The sequence below is a fragment of the Rhinopithecus roxellana genome, chromosome 8 (assembly GCF_007565055.1).
Source record: "Rhinopithecus roxellana isolate Shanxi Qingling chromosome 8, ASM756505v1, whole genome shotgun sequence".
Lineage (NCBI taxonomy): Eukaryota > Metazoa > Chordata > Mammalia > Primates > Cercopithecidae > Rhinopithecus > Rhinopithecus roxellana.
Window position 1 is genome coordinate 136,211,841 of NC_044556.1, and position 23,164 is coordinate 136,235,004.

Here is a 23,164-nt window from a genome sequence, read left to right on the forward strand (position 1 = left end):
ACCTAAATTTATTGTATTAGATTCCTAGTATCAAATAATTCTACTAAAATCAACTGACCTATATGTGAGTATGAAAATTTGTATAGTTGTTTGTTTTTATAGTTATTGGTAATACCACTTAAGGAGTACAAAGATACTACCATAGATAGAAACTTCTCATATTGAACACAGCCCTCAAGGAGCTCATAGTCTAATTAAGTAGCGAAGATATATGTGCAAGAAAAATTAAATCAAAATACCAGATACTGTATAAGTGTCAATATTGTATTGTGTATAAGTGTATAAATTGATAATTATAAATGTTATAAGTGTGTAAGTGTATAAATTGACATACAGTATCTGGTATTATATATGTGTTCATTCATTCACTCATTCATTCATTCACTGAAAACTGAGGGATCTAGATCTGAATCAAAGCCCTTTTCCACCAACTTCATAAAGTAGAGGCTATTTAAGTGCATGTGTTTGCAACTTCCAATCTATCCAGCCAAAAATTCAGTGCCTTTACCCTTTCTTTTCTCAGAGGATAAATTATCCTTCATGTTCACAGTTATGCCTTGCACTTACACCCTCCACCCTGTATCTTTCCACCGTCTGCCTTACTTGCAGCTTCATCATCTACTGTCTCCACCACTGCATATTGTAACCATGCCCAGACATCTATACTTGCTGTCCTACTGAAACCAGGCTTTGTCTGACACTACTCTGGCAAGCACTTCCCTTTTTCTAGGTCCAGCAAATATCTTGCAAGTCCCAATTTTAATGTTTTGTACATTTTGATCTCTTTTTCCTTCACAATGTTCTTTCCCAGTTATCCTTGCATATCTTTGTTTGCTCCCTTTCTTTGCCCTTTATGGAAGCTTGAGCCACCTCTTAAATACTGGGATCCCTAGTGTTCTGTCCTTACTTTACTACTCGTGTTACTCTAGATATTCTCTTGAAGTAATAGAATTCATTCCCAGATGTTTAATCATCTTCTATACACAAGAAACTTTTAAAAATATATACCTGTGACCCAGATCTTTCTTGCAATGTTTGAATTCCTATATAGAGTTGCTTGTTGGGCATTTCTACCTGAAATTCCCATAAGCACTTAAAATACAAGATATTCAGAACTGAACAAACTATTTTCCCTTCCTAAATAATCAAATCTTTCTACATTTTATATTTTTATGTTACTTCTCTGCAGTTTAGGTTCCCAAGAAAGCAAACCGGAAGTTATATTTGACTTCAGTTTCCTTTAGCCCCCTGTTTCCATAATCAAGTCCTGTCAGTAATGCCCTAAGTCTTTCTTTACTTGCTCCTTCTACTTTATACCTTCCTTTAATGCTCTAGTTCAGCTCCTCGTTATCTTTTATAAAACAAAGTACCTGTCTCAGCTATCCTTGCTTCCAATATTGATCTACTTGAGTTCATCTTCTCGATATACCCTGCTTGCCCCTCATTGCTTACAATTTAATACTACTATGCTCCCAATATGTTCCCTCTTACTAGTCTCTTTGCTTTCACCTGGTAACTACCACTGATTCTTTAAGGTTCACTTTAAATCCTCTTCCTTTAAGAGGCCTTCTCTAATGAGACTCTTCACACCACATGCCTCAAACTGGACTGAATGCTAACTCATTTCCAAAAAAACCTCCATTTACCTTGCACCAACATTCCCATTATTGTCCTTAATACATTATGTTCTTTTATGTGTTATGGTTCCTTTTTTATGTGTCATCTCCTCCATTACCCTATGAGTTTTTTGAGAGGTCACTCTCTTTTGTGTATAATAATAATTAATAATAATAATAATAATAATTTGTTTTCTGTAACTGCTAGGGAATGACATTATACAAATATATATAATGGAAATTTAGAAATGCACAAATATACAAATTTCTACATATATTTCTTCAATCAGATTTTCATCTTTTTCAGTATCTCCTACAATTGCTGGTATAGGTAGTGATGGCAGTCCTGAAGATGTCACTGTCATCCTTAACAGCCCTACATCTTTGGTCTGTGAAGCTTATTCATATCCTCCAGCTACCATCACCTGGTTTAAGGATGGCACTCCTTTAGAATCTAACCGAAATATTCGTATTCTTCCAGGTAATTCATTTGCTTCAGATGCCCAAGGTGAATCTGCATCATCCACTATTCTAGAAAAGCAGAATCATTGGTTACTTTTCATAAAAACACCTATGTTTTGTTGGTCATGTTATGTTCTGTGCAGCCTGGTTCCTAATAGGCCGCAGGCCGGTACCAGTCCGTGGCTTGGGGATTGGGACCCCTGCTGTAAAGTACTGAAAATTACTTTTTAAAAGATCAGAAAAATACCTAAATTAAAAGGCAAATAAATAAATGCCACAATGTAATTAACTGCTAAAATATATTATAATGTGAATGCCAAAATTCACATTATAAATATTATAATTGATTATAAATTTATAATATTATAATATTATATATAATATTATGCATAATCATTTATAATATTATAAATGATTAAATATTAACTCTCCTTCAAAGTTCAATTCAAAGTGAGAGAGTTTGTTCCTCTTTACCGCATGGAAATAGATAATGCAAATAGAAAGAAAAAGGATTATTGCTGGCTTTAAGAGACTGACAGTCTTATGTTGAGGAGAGGTAATATGTGCAAAGAGTTGATTAAGAATATGAATCTGTGAAAGATCATGGATTCTGAATAGTCAGGGGGTATGGTAAATAGGGAGTGAGTTTTATAAGAATTCAAATGAAGAAGCTGGGTGTAGTGGCTCACGCCTGTAATCCCAGCACTTTGGGAGGCTAAGGCGGGCAGATCATGAGGTCAGGAGCTCGAGACCATCCTGGCTAACACAGTGAAATCCTATCCCTACTAAAAAAAAATACAAAAAATTGGCCAGGCGTGGTGGCACATGCCTGTAGTCCCAGCTACTCAGGAGGTTGAGGCAAGAGAATCGCTTGAACCCGGGAGGCGGAGGTTGCAGTAAGCCGAGATCACACCACTGCACTCCAGGCTGGGAGACAGCGAAACTCAGTCTCAAAAAAAAAAAAGGAAGAAAAAAATAAAACTGTCTTCAAATGAAGAAATGGCCACTGTGGGCTGAAGTGGTCAGAAAAAGCTTTGTTGCTTAGTCAGAACTTGACGAGACTTTAAAGAAAATTCTAGAATTTAGTTGATTGGAAATGAGTTAGGAGAGGTTTCAGATCCATCAGGGTAACCAGGGTGGGAAAAGTACAAAGTGAGAATGGCCTAGCCCTGTGCAATAGAATTCTCACCCACTCCCTGAAACTTGAGTAGAAATATTGTGTGTACGTATGTTGGCGGAGGGGCAGGAAATAAGATCAGCAAGAAAAGCTGGAGTCATGGAATGCCTAAAATAAGAATTAAGAGTTTTTACTTTATATATTGGTCGATTGAGAACGATTGAAAATGTTTAAGGAGGACAGTACCAAAATAAAAACTTTGCTTCAGCACAATTAATTTCTCCTGTAGGCTAGGTAGATCAGAGGAAAAGATGATTAAGGCAGAAACCTATTTATGAAAAGGATGAAAGACCTTGTGAAGGACCTTAGCTGGAGTGGTGTACAAAGGCATGGCAGGTCCAAATGACCATGAGAGTCATCACCACAGAGCACCACTGGGGACTGAGCAGCTGTCCTCAGATACCATGCAATCCCCATCAGTATTGTAATTTATCTTATATCATATGTCCATCACAGAATTGTCATATGTAAGAAGAAATATGTTAACAAGAAGACGTAACCCCCTGATAGCCTGTGTGTACTCTGCTGTCACTATGATTTTAGAGATTCTTTGATGTTCCGTGATTTTACAGGAGGCAGAACTCTGCAGATCCTCAATGCACAGGAGGACAATGCTGGAAGATACTCTTGTGTAGCCACGAATGAGGCTGGAGAAATGATAAAGTACTATGAAGTGAAAGTGTACAGTAAGTTCTGAAAGAATACTATGTTTCATAGCTTCTCCAATTTTTCTCTTTCAATCCTGTTTTTCATTGTGGGTTCATATTATTTATACTCATCATTAAAGACTTGTTTGTACAGCTTACTTTATTAAGGATAGAAGTTGAATTAAGCATTATGTCTGTGGCCTCAATTGCTTAAAGATGTGAAAAGCCCACTAAATCTGCTCATTACTCTCTTGTTGGAGACTTTGTCAGTGGCATTTCCTTACGTTTCTCTGTTTTTCCTTCTGAATTACCCTCTGGGTTGAGGTATAGTACTTTCATGTACAAAACTGTTGTTACATGCATATGTTCTAATCAACAGCCCAAGATGAGATCATTAGTGACTTTGAGCTATTCCAATGCACATTGACCTATAAATAAAAGGCAAAGCTAACACTGCCATTAATAGGACTCATATTTCAGGATTTTGCTTTTGTGTTTGTAAAGGAAGAGTATCTTTCTGATTATCTTTTGTTCTTTGACTTGGTTCCCTTAATGACCAATAAAATACATTTTATGGATCATGTTCAGACTATGTCTGTGGAACTGGAACAAATGAGGCTAACTGTTCTGTAAAGGACATTAGCTTTATTGGCAGTATTATAATGATAAAGGGAGAAAGATTTCCCATTCCATCTTGTATTTGAACACTCTTTCATGTTAACTTAGATCCTTAATGAAAGATCAGCATAGAATGCCTCTGTTATTTCCTTGTTTTCTTGATAAGTAATCCTCAGTGTGATTTCTGCGGTATTCCATGTATTGAAAATAACCAATGTCTAACTCTTTAATATTTATTTTATGCAGTCCCACCCATAATCAATAAAGGGGACCTTTGGGGGCCAGGTCTTTCCCCTAAAGAAGTGAAGATCAAAGTAAACAACACTCTGACCTTGGAATGTGAAGCTTATGCGATTCCTTCTGCCTCCCTTAGCTGGTACAAGGATGGACAGGCCAGTCACAACTTTTTTCATTTGCTGATGATTTCTTAAAGACTAAAATAGTCAATTGAAAAGAAATAATAAAATAGACACAGGTGACTCAGAGAATCACTGTGATCTTAAAACTAGCAAATCCCATGCTCCTAGAATCTAAAACTGAAAAAAAAACCCAACCAACCCGAACGATGTTCAACAATTTTAGTATTATTCCATCACTGGAAAGTCTATGTAATTATTTTTGTATATATTAGCAGTTTTCTATGAAAATCTGGCCACCCTCACACTGGAGAAGTTAGGGAAACTGGACCTTTTTTTTTTTTTTTTTTTTTTTTTGCTGTTGTTATTTTGCAGTTTTACAGAATAAGTAAACTTGGTAAAGAACCAACACATAAATGGTGCTATCCCAGGTAAGAATGACAGGTATAACATGGGTACTAAATTTACTAAAGTTACTCAGATATTCTTTAAGTATCTTTAACTCTTTTACAAAAGGTATATTTTTAAATATTCCAAAATAAAGAAAAAAAACTAAAAGAGATGATGACGTTCCCAGTACAGTTAACTGGGAACAGAGAAACTTTAAATAAAAGATCCTTCAATTCTGTAATCTGGTTTTCAGACCACACATCCATATTTCTTATTCAACTTATATTCTTCCGTGCATGTTTTAAAGACATATGTGCTGTTGATCTTAGACCAAAATAGATTTTTAAGCAGCTGTTAACACCGTACTTAATACAGATGTGAAACAGCTAAGCTGCTGTTCGTTCTGTTTTACACATAATCAACCAAATGATCAAATTCCAGTTATAGAAGTTCAGATCATAATCATTATTTAAGATGCAGGAAAGATAAAGCTTTATTTTTTCAGATCTCAGATGGATTTTGCAATACTGGCAGCTAGAAAAAAAGTCATCTCTTATAAAATAAGCAAGTTTCATCTGGAAGCCATTGCAAAAGGGAAAATACAGAACTCCCACTATGCTCTGTTTATAGTTTCTTTTCTGACTACAAGCATACTTCATAGTACAATATCAATTCTTTATGAATTTACTTGGAAACAAATAATCCTTTCTCCTTTGAAATATTATTTTATTTTTAATCTTTTCTAAAGTTGTTTCATTCCTTATAATTACCACATATGCTCACATGTACATGAACACATACACACATTTAAAACTGGATAAAGACTAAAAGTGCACAGGAAATTAGGCATTTTTGTCTTATTTTTGAAAATTTCATTATAAATAGCTAAATTACAGCTTCAAGTTCAGGCTTTGAAATTGACCCAATTATGATGCTTTACACTGCTAGATTTTTTTAGGGTTTGCAATTGGTCTCCTAGAATGTGAACAAAAAAGTACTATTTTAAAATTTATTTTCCATAGTCATTCTCTTGTTATTTCAGTCTTCAGATAAGCAACACTACTTAAGTAGTGTTTTCAAGAAAACGAACACAAAATATATTGACAGACATTAAAAACTGGACAAAGTATTGGCCACATCAAGTTTTGAAAGAATCTTGAGTTTTATTTATTCATACCCTGAAGTTTTTCTTTTAGAAAAGGAAATTTAAATTATGCTACTTTTATAGATAAATGATACAATGTTAATAATGATTAATTGCATTCTGAATTATTTGTTGAGCATCTACTATTTGTCAGACACTGTTTTAGATGCAGGAAGACAGCTACGAAAGAAACAGACACAAAGTTCTACTCATGTGAAGTTTAGGAAGGCGAAAACTAAACCAAACCAATAAAGACATAATGTGTCAGGTAGGACGGGTATCATGGAGAAAACTCAATATGAGAGAAGGAAACCAAGGGTGGAGAGTGTGATCTCTTACTTAAATAGAGAAGACCTCACTGATAATGTGACATATAAACAGAAACCCAAAGAAAGTGAAGGAAGCAGACATAAAATAATAGAGGGCAAAATATTCCAAAGTAGAGAGCATAGCAAGGGCAAAGGCCCTGAGGCATTTAGGCTGAAGTGCAGTGATCGATGGTAACAGAAGATGTGAGCAGAAGGCTAATGGAAAGCCAGATCATGCCACCCCGTGTGCCAGTTGGCCTTTATTCTGATGGAAAGCCAACTGGGAAATTTTGAATACAAGAATGATATGACATAATCTGACTTAAGGTTTTAAGCAGATTGCATTTCTTTCTGTACTTGGAGAATAAAGAAAAGGTTCCATTATGAAGTTATTGCAATGGTTATTTCAATTGCATCTCCACCAAAAGAGTGATGGTTGTTGCTTGGACCAAGGTGGTAGAAGGATGTGTGGGATGTGTAGGAAGGAGATTAAAGATAAGTCCAAGATAAGTGAGAGTAGATAGAGAAGAGGTCTAAGGATTAAGCCTCAGGGTACTCCTTTAAAGGTTAGGGAGCGTAGTGTCCCAAAAGATAAGTGAAAAAGGTACTTCAAAATGAACACAAGTTAAACTGTGTTAAATGATACTGATCAGGTAAAATAAGTACTTAGAATTTTCCAACAAATTTAGCAACATGAATGTCATTGGTGACCTTGACAAAGACTTTTTGATCAAGAAGAAATAGTGAAAGTCTGATTGGATCATATCAAGAAATGATGGAAGGAAAAAACTGAAGGAAAGTAATTGAAGAACACAAGTGTAGCAAACATGTTTTAAGTCATTTGGCTACCAAGCACAGTAGAAAATGTAGAGGTGGGCTGCAGCAAGAGAGGTTTTTGTTTTTGTTTTAGGTTGAAATTATCCAGTGGAAAGAAACAAGTTAATTATGATGTAGGTGAGAGAAACACAGTTGCTGGAGGGATGTCCTTGAGTAGACCAGCAAATTCTCAGAATGGGCAGAAACTGATTTTAAGCAGTTCAGGTTTTGCCAGGGGAGTAAAATAAAGGGAGAGGAGTTAAGGGAGTTGAGAGTTTATACAAGGAATGATTATCATGACAGACCTTCTCTGGGTAAGAAGGGAAGAGAGGTCAGGAGGAGACTGAGTGGCAGTGAAAATATTGCAAGGTCAATGGATTGTGGGGCTCCCATGGGATTAAAAAAAAAAAAAACTTAAAGAAAATTAGTAATAATAGAAAATTAGGAAGTAGTGGTCAGCAGATGAGAGCTTAAAAGTGAGATTATGAAGGAGCACAGTTATTGTTAATTATAAGGTCTAGGTATGACTCTCCTATTTAGTGGCTGAGAAAGGGTGAGGGACAAGAAAATTAAAAGGAGGAGATCAAGGAGGTAAGAGAACACAGCATTGGAATCACCAAGAGTTATGAGAAGAGTATCATTAGAAGGAATGACACTGAGCCCGGAGCTAAAATTTTCAATGAATGAGGGGGAATTTAGTATAAATGAAAATGTTGAGAAGATGGGAAATATTCTATTAACTATATGTAATGTTATTGATAAAACATCATAATACAAATATATGTAATTTAATATCCTATTTTATAGTAATAATTTCAATAAAACATCATAATATAAATATCTTTAGGTTAAAATTTTTTATTTATAAAGTAATAATGTTTCTGAATAAAAAAGTAATTTAGATCAAATCAGATTATACTAATGTGCTCAATCTTTCATAAAGAAATTCTAACATTTTCTACAAAATTATAAAAGACATGCTTTTTAAATATTACATGAGATCAGTGAAAAATTTTTTCCAACATGAATAAATGTGGTAACTAAGAACACATATTTACCATAAAAAATGTATAAATGCATCATGCACAAATGCCTGGTACAAATGTAAACTATAACAGTGGCAATTTTCAATAAATAAAAATTTGATTAGTCAAAAACAATGCGTTTAATCAAAGTAAATCAATTATTTTGATTAAACTATTGTGAATGTTCTGCATACAATTTTATTTTCATTTATTTAAAAAATCACAAAAACTATCAATTGCATGGCCTCTTAGAAGATTCATTATAGCACTTAATGCTAACATTGTTATAATTGAATCACAGCCCCTTAAATCCGATGATCATGTTAATATTGCTGCGAATGGACACACACTGCAAATAAAGGAGGCTCAAATATCAGACACTGGACGATATACTTGTGTAGCATCTAACATTGCAGGTGAAGATGAGTTGGATTTTGATGTGAATATACAAGGTAATACTAATATGCTTATTGTATATAATGTAATTTATATGATCTTTCAAAGTAAAAGAAAAGAGATTTGACTTATTTTAAACAGTTTTTTTCTGTTAATAATATAAATTCATGATTGAAAATTTAGACTTGAGAATTAAAGAAGGAAATAATCTCATCATTCAGGATTGCCTCTGTTATTTTTATGTGTTTCCTTCTGATATTTTAAAATATATACTTCTTTTACAAAGTTGGGGTCACACAATATAGATTTCTGTGTTGCATTAGCATTCCCTTAACTTTATATCGTGAAGTTTTAAAAACAGCGTTTACATGAAAGGCAGGAAAGTAGTACAGTACGGAATTCAGAGTAATAAAAAACTATCTGTCCACTACCAGGCATATTATCTGGGTGATGAAATAATGTGTACACCAAACCCCCACAACATGCAATTTACCCATATAACAAACCAGCACATATACCCTGTGAACATAAAATGAAAGTTGGAAGAAATAAATAAGTAAATGTAAAAATAAAAAGCAAACAACAAAACAGAACAGACTTGGAATTGAATGATGATTATGGCTTCTAAAAGCTTTGTGACTTGGTAAACTAAATTTTAAGACTGTTTCCTCATTTTTAACATGATTGTCTTGTAGAATTTCAGTGACTACTAAATGAGATAAAGTATATAAAGCTCTTAGCAAAATGATTGAGAAATGATACCTGCTGTTATTATTTATATTGTTACTGTTGATGTTGCTATATTTGACATGATTTGTAATAATTATGTCTGTTTCACCAGTTGAATATCCAAAAACTATTTAACCAGATTCCTACTGTTGAATGTCTGGGTTGTTTATAAGCTTTCACCACTCATAAATAATACTGCACTGAACATCTTTATACATAAAACTTTTGGACATCTTTTATTTTTCATAATTTTCTAAGAATGGAAATTTTAGGTTAAATGTTATGTACTTTTTTCTGTGATAAATTTTATGTTATGCATTCTTTTAATGCTTTTGATGTGCAGGCAAATTGCCTTCCATAAACTTCATACTTGTAACCAGAAAAGTATGAAAATTCCTATTATTTTTGTTAATGGAATTTTTAATCCTGATTGCATAATTTCTTTTGCCTTCTTAGTAAGCCAAATCACTGTGAAATGCTCTCAATTGAGCCAGTATTTTTAATGGTTTCTCAAAATTAGTCTTTCCTGCTGTGTATCATTTAGCAATGCTCCTTTCTGAGAGTGAGCCCCTTTATTGTCTAAGTGCCAGAGCCCTTTAACAGGGAGAGCAAAGCATGAGAACAGCATTCTGAGCCTCATATTTCTTGTTCTTCCACATGAGAACCAGCTCTGACTTTCGTCTACTACTTTTTTGGCTAAGGACTAGAGTTGGTAATGGTGTCAGTACTTGAAATTATTTTCACATTGTCTAATCTATTGCTTTTACAAATCACTCTGGTGAAAACATATCCAAGATCTTTGTTTAAGCATTCATATGTGACTGACATTTAATGCCTTTCCTCCATAGTTCCTCCAAGTTTTCAGAAACTCTGGGAAATAGGAAACATGCTAGATACCGGCAGGAGTGGTGAAGCCAAAGATGTGATCATCAACAATCCCATTTCTCTTTACTGTGAGACAAATGCTGCTCCCCCTCCTACACTGACATGGTACAAAGATGGCCACCCTCTGACCTCAAGTGATAAAGTATTGATTTTGCCAGGTAAAGATTGCTACCAAAAGGGTGAAAAGCTGACTCTCTGCCAAATGTGTTTCCTCTCATGTATTAGATGAATTAAATTGGTTGAGTCTCTGGCCAAGTAATTTAACTGGCAGACTGCTGAATGCCGCTGGCATCCATGTAGCTTCAATCTAGAATAAATAGTCTTGGTTGAGAATTAGACAATAGGAGAGCATAGCTTAGTAAACTTTCCAGATCTACTACACATCACTCTATCAACACAACAAAGTCCTTTGGCTTCCTTGTGCCTCCATTTCTCCATTAGTGCAATAAGATAATCAGTTTGGTTTATATATATAATTAACAGAAATGCTAATATATATTTACAGATCACTACTACTCAGTTTATTAAATGCACCTATCATAAATAGGGAAGAGTATTAGTTTCAAATATTTAAATTGTTACCTGGTTTATTGATAGCAAAGATGTTTAAACTGTTATGGAATAATATTTTCAAGGCTTCTATTTAATTTCAACAAGCATTCAAATATACAGGGCTTGTCAAAATTCATCAGATTGTACACTTTAGGTCAGTGCATTAAGTAATTGAATATAAATTTGACCCCAATTAAATAAAAGAATATCCTGAAAATAAAAATGAAAAGAGACTAAGTAGACATGGTAACTCTAATATGTGATCCTAAATTAGATCTGGGTTTGGGCAAAATGGCTATAAAAAAACATTATTGCAACAATAATGAAATATGATTATGGACTGTGGATTCAATAGTTTTGATTTTAAATTTTCTGTTTTTAATCATAACACGGTTATATAAGGGATTATCCTTGTTGTTATGAAATATGGATTTATGAGTATTTTAGGGGTGAAAGGGCACCATGTCTCCAACTTACTCTTGAATGGTTCAGAAAAAGATTATATACATATGACAGAGAGAGATAAAGCAAATGGAGTGAAATATAAATAATTAGTGAACATGAGTAAAAGTCTTTATATAATTATTGCAACTTTTTTTTCTAAATTTGAAATTATGTCTACATGACATTTAAAAATACACAGCTATCCTCATAAGAATGTATGTAAAATAGTACACTTTATACTTTTACATCCTTGGATATTGCTTTCCCAAACAAGTACTTGCAGCAAATGGTGTAAACTTACATTAAAAGTGTTCAAAACTATAAAAGCAAGAAGTTACTACATAGTAACATTGCCTAGGAAACATGATGAAGCACATAGAGTAGCAGTCTCCCTTCTAGGAAAATCTACATGAGCTATTCATTTCTCAGGAGATCCGATTCATATGTTGGGTCACTTTTTAATAATGCAGTGTTTGTTGTAAAAGTGGTATCTGAGATTAAAACTGAACCATTGGATGAAACAGGAACCTTGAAAGAAAATGTAAGGCAGTCATTAGACCGCAAAATTTGTATCTCTGTTTATGGCTTCTGTTCACTCTAAGATTAGAGCAGTAAACATAGTGGGATATTATTTTCAGGAGGGCGAGTGTTGCAGATTCCTCGGGCTAAAGTAGAAGATGCTGGGAGATACACATGTGTGGCTGTTAATGAGGCTGGAGAAGATTCCCTTCAGTATGATGTCCGTGTACTTGGTGAGTTTTTCTTTTGTTTATTGTTCATTATTTTACTGAAAAGTATTTTTGAGGAACTAATGTTTGCAGGATGTTACACTAAGCACTTTTGAGACTATAAAGATAACCAGAAACGGATAGTTCTCTGAAGGAGGTAATTATCTTCTACATACTGACAGCACATTAGTCAGGACTCTTGAAGTATTAAGAAACAAACTGACTTAAATGAAAAAAAAAAAAAAAAAAAGAATTCATTGACTTATGAATCAGAAAAGTCCCAAAACAGAGCTGGCTACAGTCATGTCTGACTTCTGTGGTTCAAAAGAGGTCAACAGACTTTACCTGTCTCTTGACTCTGCTTTTCTTTATTCATGTCACTCTCAGGGAGGGGGATCCCCTTGGATAGCAAGGTGGCCTCTAGCAGCTCTAGGCTTGCATCCTCCTAGTTCCACATTCAAATGAAAGGTTTTTCTCCTAGTATTTACAACTGAAGCCCTAGAATTGAATTTCCAAGGTTTTCATTGGCCAAGTGTGAATCACTTATCCATCCAGAGCCAATCACAGAGAGCAAGAGGTTGCAATGTTCTGATTGATAAGGTATAGTTCATGTGTTCATCCTTGAACTAGATCACCATCTGAATACATGAACAGAGAGTTGAAGAAGTATTGTTCCTGTAAGGGAAAAGATAAGTGACATAACAGTTAACATAGATTTTAAAGTTCATGAGAGAGTTACAAGGAAAAGAGAGGAGATGACAATTAAAAATCAATGCTGACAATGTCAAGGACACTGAAGGAATATCTTGGACCACCTGGCTTAACTTGACCTTGTCAGATTCACAACTATGCCATATGTCCTGCTTGGGGTCAGGTTCCAGCCCCAGCTCTAGTTGTGTTTAGCAGCTCTCTCATCAGCAGCTCTCTCACACTAGCTCTCTTACACTGTCCGCCTTTATCTTGGCTTTTTGCTCCACCTCTGTGGCTCCTCTCAGCAGCCAGCTCCCATGCATAGCTGTATAGCTGGCCTGCAAGGCCAGCACTCTCTTGCAGTGTTAGCAGCTTAACTCTTTCTCTCTGGGGATGAGCTGGTTCCTGCCTGCGTTAAAGGAGCCTGACTCTCCCTTACAGTGGTCAGTAGTGTTACTCTCTCTCTCTCTGGGAGCATGCAAGCCATGTCAAGCCATGCTATGCCATGCCAAACCGAGCCCCGTGAACAGTGCTGCAGGGCAGCTATATCTTCTATAGACAATAGTGGCTCAGAGCCATGTATGAACTTACACAAACAGGTTGTATAACAAGTGGAGGTGTGTGCCTGCACATCAATCCTGCTGAGTCATGCAGGCCTGGATGTCTGCCTCCGCCTATTCCTTGACCAAACACATCCATGTACCTTACAGACCTAAATTTGGAAAGAGTTTAATTTAGGGTGAGTAGAAGGAGTTGATAATATAGGTAGGGAAACACTGTGATTCAGTGAAATTGAAATGAAACTATGGGATTGGATGGTCAAGGGTAGATATTCATGCCTCAGGCTGTTATTTTCAATTAGGAAGTTAGCGAACAAGTTGGAGATGAGTTTAGAAGGTGGAACCAAGAAAGAACAATTAACTGGCCCCTAAATTCTGAATTAGGGCTGTTTCATGTCTGCTGCTCACCTCCTAGGTGCACGGACGGCCACTGAGAACAATTCTGAGTGGTGTAACCCAACTGGTAGGGTGTGGCAGCTGGAGCAGGTGGAAGCAAAGAGCTGAGGTGGGGGCCTCTGCATGTCAGTGCCTGAATCTCCTAGCCCTCCTAATGCTTCAGCTCTTGATTAGTTTTCTTGATATTGGGTAGTGATAGTCTCATTTAATCTAAAACTCAAGTTCGTTATTTATTAATCTGCAGTTCAAATTATACCTTTTACATTATCTGAAGCATAGTAAAATCAATCATGTAGCTTTGAATGTGAAAGTAAGCATTCAAAATAACATTAAAATTCTATTATGTACTTTGTGGCATTGAGTATTTTCTTTACAGACTTTCAGTTTAGTTGTTGGAAACCAGATACCATAAGATAGCATCTACATCAAACTTGCAGTCTTTACTGATTGCTAAAGATAAGGCATATTTTTAAAGTGGGAGAAAAATAACCAAGCTTTCAAAACAAAAATGATTATTTATTTTAAAAATCAGTTTCTACATTTACCAAAGCAGCCAACATGTGTTCCTAGTTCATTTAACATTTTCATTTTTGAAATTCTATGGGTAACGTGATTTTTCATAACTAATTATAGCTGGATTATACAGTATTATTTTAAGCAAGAATGAACACATGTAGAAAAATCTAGAGTGAGACTTCTCAAACTTTAGCATACATAAAGATCACCTGAAAAGCTTGTTAAGACACAGGTTTATTGGCCCTTCCTCAGAGATGCCTATTGAATTAGTTGGGGCCCAAGAATTTGCATTTTTAATCAAACTCCCAGGTGATGCTGATGCTGATACCACCAGTGCTGAAGCTGGGAAATATACTTTGAATCGCCCAGGCAATTCCATTCCAAATAAGGCCAAATCTGAACATTTCAAATACACTTTAAAGGGTGTAATTTATCTGTCCCCTCTGGATAACCATATAGACTTAAATATCTATTTATACAGATGCTTCTTATATGTATGCTTGAAAACCCAGAAGGTGTAGTGGGAGGGGCTGAGAGAGAAGTAAAAGATATATTGGAGAAGAATTGAGACTGGGCTAAATGGGAATGATACTATCTGAGGGATTAGTCTAACATAAGTGAAGAGAGGGAAGAGAATAAAGTCAAATTCAAATACTGTTTTCACCACCCCAATTTATTAGTACAAAATGTTACCTGGGGATCATGGTTTCTCCTTCAAGTTTTGCTTCTCTATTATCCCAAACTTTTTAAAGTTGTCAGAAAATTAGCATAATTTAGAAAAGACTGTTGCCCATTTTTTATCCCATTGTTGCAATCCTTTGTTAGTGCCACCAATTATCAAGGGAGCAAATAGTGATCTCCCTGAAGAGGTCACCGTGCTGGTGAACAAGAGTGCACTGATGGAGTGTTTATCCAGTGGCAGCCCAGCACCAAGGAATTCCTGGCAGAAAGATGGACAGCCCTTGCTAGAAGATGACCATCATAAAGTTCTATCTAATGGACGAATTCTGCAGGTAAAAGTAAAGATCTAATTTTAAAAAGAGCTATTTGACTTTGCATTTTGTAATAATTGTTTTTGACTTTTAAAAATAATGTTATTAGCTTATATTATATTTATAAAAATAACCAACCATCAAAGGTATATGAAATAAAATTCTTCCTCCTCATTCTATTCCCACTACCAGTGATTACCACTGTTAATAGTTTTGTGTGGCTTTTTCCAGAAATGTTCTACACACACACACACACACACCTCAATTGACTACAATATGGTCTTTGTGATAAAAATTGTGTTATAAACAAATCATTATTGCAATCCTTTCCATTATATATTTCAGGTGGTAAAATTCTAAATGGTAGAAAGTTCCCTATAGATTTAAATTTGTATATAGGTAAAATGTTGATAATAGTAAAAATTATGAAGATCACGTAAATATCCTGGATTGTCGTTTACCAATTGTGTGTCCATGTTCTTCTTTTCACATGTCCTGAAAGAAAGGCACTTATAGAAATAATACCAGTTCTTTTGTTAGGATACAATCTGATAAATTACTTTTGAGCAAAATAAATACTATTCTGTTGGCTCAAGAATCCAAGCATAACCATCAGTGTACCCAACATAGGACATATCTCATGGAATTCCTTATTCAAAAGAGAATGAGGTTTATTACCTATAAATAACCTTAAATTTTCAAAGTATCTTCTAAATATTGTGACTGTTTCCATGTGATAATCATATAGCCTCTACCAAATACTTCAATGGTTCTGTGTCCAAGTCCAAAAGATATATAGATGGATAGAAATTTCTATGTAATAAAATGAAGAAAACATAATTGTTGTATTAGCTGCATAAAACAAACCACTCCAAAACTTAATGACTTGAAACAATAAGCATTTATTTAGCTCACAAGCCTGCTGGTTTGCTAGATGATTCTTCCGGATGTGGCCTTGGCTGACTTTGCATACATATCTGGGACCTCAGTTGCAGTAAACTGTGATGATTCCTCCCCACGTGATCTCCACCCTCCAGCAGGCTAACCCTGGCTTCCTCACATGGTGCTGGCAGGGTTCCGAAAGAGTAAGCAAAAGTGAATAGGCCTCAGTTTTGAAATGACTGTCACTTCCATCACGTTCTGTTGACCAAAACCAGTCATAAGACCAACAAATTCTACTTCCTGATGGGAGGGGTGTCAAAGTCACAATGCCAGAGGCAGAGAGAGGGAAATGGGAGAATAATTTGGGACATTTTTTCTAGTCAATATCCCACAAATATGTATAGAATTACCTTTCCTGATTAGAAATCTTAGTAAATATTTATTTGATTTACCTACTAAAAGCTAGCATCGGCACTAGTATGTACAACATTTTTTTCTATCTGGTATTAAGTAGAAATAATATATTATTCTAAAAAGTAGGAAAATATGACAAGTTGCTTTATTCAAAATTTCATTTGGAATTTCTTCATTTTTCCCTTAGATTCTGAATACTCAAATAATAGATATCGGCAGGTATGTGTGTGTTGCTGAGAACACAGCTGGGAGTGCCAAAAAATATTTTAACCTCAATGTTAATGGTAAGAACTCTGTTCCAAAACCATCTGTTAGGGTATGCCTGGAAAAGCAGAAAATTTCTGTTTTAGATTATGTAGGCTTATTTTGTATTTTTTGACTTAAACAATGTGAGGAGCCTGTACTCATTCAATCCCCTCTCTTCTTTCTTTCCATGATGGCTAGTATGATTTATAAAGTATAAAACTTCCAGGAAGACAGTTTTTATATTACTTCAGTCTCTCAAGAGAAAATAATTACTCCTGCATGTTTGAAAGGAAAAACAATTTAAAATATTAATGATTACAAGTTTATAAAGTTAGAAGCAAATACAGGTCTTTTACTCATAAAAATGTATCCACTAGTTCTGATTGGGACTGGTTTCTGTCCTTAAGTGCAGAATTCATGTTGAGCTATGTCCTCTAGTAACTAATATACTCCCTGGAGAAGAAAAAGTCACTTTGTGGAGTTAAATAATTCCTTTAAAACTACCAGCACACCTCAATGATTCATCAAACTCTTTTAAATACATGCTAGACACCCTATAAATACCATTTTTTTGCTAAAAAACAAAGTAGTTGAATATCTACCGCAAAAGAGGAGTTTTTATTTTGTGAGATGCTGGTGCTTCCAGAATATTAAATTGGAAATGGTGAATAATCATTATAAAAGATCTCCTTTACATAGGTAATACACACATAAAATTCTAGCTCATTTTGGAAGTAACTGAAATTTGAAATGTCACAAAAAATTTCTACCTTCAAAAGCACTTTTATGTAGCATGATAAATATTCTTCTTTGGTGTGATATGTAGTGAGTATTGGTATCTAGCAGTATTTGGTGTTTATGTAACAGATATTTGAAACACTTTTATCTTTTTAATTCCAGCACTTAGCACAGTGAGTAACACACTGTAGATACTTAATAAGTGTCTTTGAAGTTTTTTGAATGGATAATCTAACCAGAGCAGGAACACATGTGTTATGAATTCTCAGGAAGAATGAATTAAACAAACATAATCTTTGTGAAAGCACACATTCTAATCTGTAAAGTGCAGTAAATATTGGAAAACAAAATACTGATTAGTTTTCCTGATTGCTTAAGGCAAATTTCATTTTTCCTTCTCTATGACAAAAAAGCATCTTGTAAATACCCCAATTGTAACAGTTCCATATGTTGCCTTGTGTTATCTTCATATATCTGTATCTTTGCCTCTACCCCATAACTTTATTGTAAGTGCTCTAGGCAGATGGTCATATCTTACTTATCTTGGTCTCTGTAAACCTAGAATGGTGTCTATAGTTGTGGTAGTTGCTAAATAAATGTTTTCTGCATGTTTATTATATATTTTTCATAATCGTTGTCTTTTTGCAATGTGCAGTAGAAACACCTGAAGTGGGACAGTGACTTGTGAGGAAATAGTCACTAGTGTTTTACTACTAAGGATTGGAGTTCAGGAATGTGTTTCTTCTTTTACCAGTTAATGATGTTTTCAGTTCCTGATGGCAATCAGGAACTCATTACTTAAATATTGGAAAATTCATTTGAGGGGAAATAATGTAAATTATTTTCATGCAAAACAATACCATTTGTTATCTCCCTCTACAACTATGCTTGCTTCCTTTGTACTCCTTCAGTCTGTTGGTATCTTAGGTTTTAGCTCTTTTCACTCTCTCCTAGCCAGCTTAATTTTTGTGGAACAGCGTTTCAATCACTTCTCTTAGCCCGTGGCTTCTGATCACTCTTGCTCAGGAAAAGCTCAAATCTGCATATAACAACAAGGACAACAAACTGACTGCTTGAAACCTACCAGGTGCTGTGCCAAATGTTTTATATAGGTTATTTCACTTCATTATCTCAGTAACCATATGTGCTTGCTACCATTTTATGCCTCCCTTGGAGGTGAAAAAGGCGAGGCTCAATGAGATTAAGTAACATACTCAAAGTTACACAGCTTGCAAATGCTGCACTAGGATTTTAATGCAGGTAGTTTTATTCTGTAAGTTTTATACCTGCTTCTCTCTAATGCCTCTCACTAAATTCCACATCTGTACGCTACCTGCACTTAGGTAGCTCACCATGGCTGAAGGAAATCTTGAAGTCAGGAATACTGATGTCATTGTAAATTCATAGTACCAGCTTGAACTGAGCTCTCCATGCTGATCGCGACTTGTCGTTTTGTCTCTACACTATAGTGATTCTCTTAAACCTTCACGCCCTCCTCAAAAACATCAAGGGGCCGCTGTCTTGGGCTGCTCAGGCTGCTTTAACAAGACCAGACACTGTGTAGCTTAAAGAACAGAAATTCATTTTCTCAAAGTTCTGGTGGCCGGAAAGTCCAAAATCAAGGTACTGGCAGGGTTCAGTGTCTGGAGAAGGCTCTCCACCTGGCTTGCAGACACCTGCTGTGTCTTCACGTGGCCTCACATAGCCTTTCTTCTGAGCATGCTTGGTGAGAGACAGCCAGTTATCTGGTGGCTCTTCTTAAAGGACACTAATCCTAAGGAATCATTTGACCTTAATTGCTTCCTTAAAGGCCTCATCTTCAAATACAGCCACACTGGGACTTAGGGCTGCAACATATGAATTTGCCGGGACAGAAACAGTCAGTTCATAACAGCCCCCTCTCACTTTCTCTCGGTAAATATTAACACTTTCACCTTCTCTTTTGCAGGTAAAAGAGAAAGCATATTCTAGAAATCCACCTCAAATTCCTACCATCAAATTAAGAGTACTGACCACATCTGTTCCTACCATTTCTTTCTTCCTTCTTGTTAAAATAAGAGAAATGCATTGCTCTACCTTCCAAAGGCCAAAGTCTAACCTGACTCTAGATCCCTGCCCCATTATCTCCTAAAAAAAAAAAAAACCCACCAGCTCCTCCTGTCTCTTTAATATTGAAATTCTTACATTATCTCCTTCTCTACAGCACTGAAGTAAAAATAAAATATTTCAAAGAAGATTATTCAGGCCGGGCGCGGTGGCTCAAGCCTGTAATCCCAGCACTTTGGGAGGCCGAGACGGGTGGATCACGAGGTCAGGAGATCGAGACCATCCTGGCTAACACAGTGAAACCCCGTCTCTACTAAAAATACAAAAAAAATTAGCCGGGCGAGGTGGCGGGCGCCTGTGGTCCCAGCTACTCAGGAGGCTGAGGCGGGAGAATGGCGTGAACCCGGGAGGCGGAGGTTGCAGTGAGCTGAGATCCGGCCACTGCACTCCAGCCTGGGCGACAGAGCAAGACTCCGTCTCAAAAAAAAAAAAAAAAAAAAAAAAAAAAAAAAGAAGATTATTCAAATATACTTAATAAAAAACACATTAGGTCTCCTTTGTACATTGACAAAATTATCTTAGCAATTGTCAACTATGTTTTACAAACAAAATGCAGAATAATTCTGTCTGTGAAAATTCTGGTGCTCTCTTTCAACTGGGAAAAATAAACTCCAGCGTGAGTTTGATGAAGTCATTAGGAAATTCTAAGACAGCCAGCTAGATAATGAACAGAATAATTAACTCAGTCCTTTAGAAGAGTACAGTGGTTGGATTTATATTTAGTAAATGGGAATCTATGTTGATAACACCTGCTTTCACTTTTAATACATTTACTGTTATAGTTCCTCCAAGTGTCATTGGTCCTAAATCTGAAAATCTTACTGTCGTGGTGAACAATTTCATCTCTTTGACCTGTGAGGTCTCTGGTTTTCCACCTCCTGACCTCAGCTGGCTCAAGAATGAACAGCCCATCGAGCTGAGCACAAATGCTCTCATTGTGCCTGGTAAGGAACTTCTTATTATAAAGTAGGCAAAATTTTCTCATCTTTATTTTAATACAAATGGCATTTCAAATTAGTCTCTTTCCAAACTTTTTTCGTGCTTCATTTATTTATTCACAGTAAATGCCTCTCTTTGCCCATTTGGGGTCATTAAGGTAAGATTGTGTAGACTTCTCTGATATTAGTGGGAATGTACAAATAACAAAGTCTCCTTCAAGAAATAATACAATTTAGAAAGAGAGCAGCTTTGAATGGCCTAGTAATACTAAGTGGTAGATGGCAAATAGTACTTTCATTGGATACATCTGCTGGTTGTTTTAAATCAATCCTAAAGTTCCTTAAGGATAGATGATAGACTAGACTAGATAGATAGATAGATAGATAGATAGATAGATAGATAGATAGATAGATAGATAGATAGGACACCTCAGCATTGTGGGAAATTTAAACCCAGAAAACACTTCTTAACATATTTTGACCATAGTACAATTACTATTTGCTCACCAGAGCCTATATCAAACAGTTTTACTGTCCATGTTTGGATGCTGGAGAGAAAAATTCTGTGAATCTATTCCTTTATAAGGAACTATGTGAATAATAAAGGAAAGATCAAAGAAAACTGATCTAATTATTTTATTTTAAATAGGAAGACTTCTCTATAAATTTTACTCTAAGCGGAAGGATATATGTTGCTACTTATCTGATTGGTAAAATAGTTGTTAGAACAACCTGGATACCACTCTACAATTTGCATTCTATTTGTCTACAGGTGGTCGAACTCTACAAATTATTCGGGCCAAGGTATCAGATGGTGGTGAATACACTTGTATAGCTATCAATCAAGCTGGCGAAAGCAAGAAAAAGTTTTCCCTGACTGTTTATGGTTTGTTTTTACTCTCTTCATAAAATTCTTTTATTTTAAAACTGGTATTCAATATTTTCTATCTGAGCACCTTAATGAAAAAAAAAAAAAAATCCTTCTGTTTTCTTCCCTCAGTGCCCCCGAGCATTAAAGACCATGACAGTGAATCTCTTTCTGTAGTTAATGTAAGAGAGGGAACTTCTGTGTCTTTGGAGTGCGAGTCGAACGCTGTCCCACCTCCAGTCATCACTTGGTATAAGAATGGGCGGATGATAACAGAATCTACTCATGTGGAGATTTTAGCCGATGGACAAATGCTACACATTAAGAAAGCTGAGGTGCATCTTTTATTCTTGTTTGAGTGTCATGACACCTTGGTGGGGCGGTGGAAAAGATGCTTGGAAGTTGCACATTCCCTTTTACTACAGTGAAAAATGATTTTCATTAAAAAAATACATAGTGAATACCATTGACTATTATTATAAAAAATAGCAACATTGCGGAAGGCAATTAGAACTGGGGCACTGAGCATACAGATGACTGATGATTTAATCTAAACGCAAACAGTATGATTGGTCATCTATAACTTAATGGAGCACATACAATAGTATCTTTTTCTTTTAGGTATCTGACACAGGCCAGTATGTATGTAGAGCTATAAATGTAGCAGGACGGGATGATAAAAATTTCCACCTCAATGTATATGGTGAGCATTTGCCTCTAATACAACTCTTTTTCCCCCAGATATGCAAATGAAAAAAAGTGTTCCAAATTAGCTTAATGAGGACAAATAATTTTCTTCTGTTTTTTGTTGTTGTTGTTGTTGTCGTTGTTTTTTTACAGTGCCACCCAGTATTGAAGGACCTGAAAGAGAAGTGATTGTGGAGACAATCAGCAATCCTGTGACGTTAACATGTGATGCCACTGGGATCCCACCTCCCACGATAGCATGGTTAAAGAACCACAAGCACATAGGTAAGTCAACTGTGCATTTTTTGTGTGTGTGTATTTTTTTTCTTTTACTCTTAATTCTCTAGACTTTAAAAATAGCACATTTTAAGTACCATGCTCATAGGGGTGTTTAGTTCAGGAAGCCTAATGCACTGAAATACAAATTTATAAAATAGACTCATCGTAAAATGATTAGTCATTTTATAAAGAATTTTTTTCTTTTTTTAAAAAGACTCATTTAAAATGAAAGTACACTCGGAGAACTTTTAAGAAATACATTTATCACATAAAGCAAGACATTTTATCATGAATTTTAGAGATGTTGCAGTTAAAGGTTTTTTAAATGTCTTATTGTGCTTTGTTTCTACCTCTAGAAAATTCTGACTCACTAGAAGTTCATATTTTGTCTGGAGGTAGCAAACTCCAGATTGCCCGGTCCCAGCGTTCAGATAGTGGAAACTATACATGTATTGCTTCAAATATGGAGGGAAGAGCCCAGAAATATTACTTTCTTTCAATTCAAGGTATGTATTATCCACTGTGATCTATCTTCAATTTCTTTGTTATTCCATTTATA

General features: G+C 35.5%; 1 protein-coding gene across 1 annotated transcript in view; it reads left to right on the top strand.

Moving 5' to 3' along the window:
* The window catches only part of HMCN1 (hemicentin 1), a 470,019-nt gene that overhangs the window by 330,865 nt on the left and 115,990 nt on the right, over window positions 1-23,164 (top strand). Inside the window, 14 exon segments of the mRNA XM_030936855.1 lie at window positions 1,924-2,097; window positions 3,828-3,941; window positions 4,767-4,912; window positions 8,861-9,011; window positions 10,533-10,727; window positions 12,204-12,317; window positions 15,281-15,468; window positions 16,931-17,027; window positions 20,616-20,777; window positions 21,544-21,657; window positions 21,772-21,974; window positions 22,261-22,342; window positions 22,480-22,611; window positions 22,962-23,111. Coding sequence (XP_030792715.1) covers window positions 1,924-2,097; window positions 3,828-3,941; window positions 4,767-4,912; window positions 8,861-9,011; window positions 10,533-10,727; window positions 12,204-12,317; window positions 15,281-15,468; window positions 16,931-17,027; window positions 20,616-20,777; window positions 21,544-21,657; window positions 21,772-21,974; window positions 22,261-22,342; window positions 22,480-22,611; window positions 22,962-23,111 — 2,022 coding nt within the window.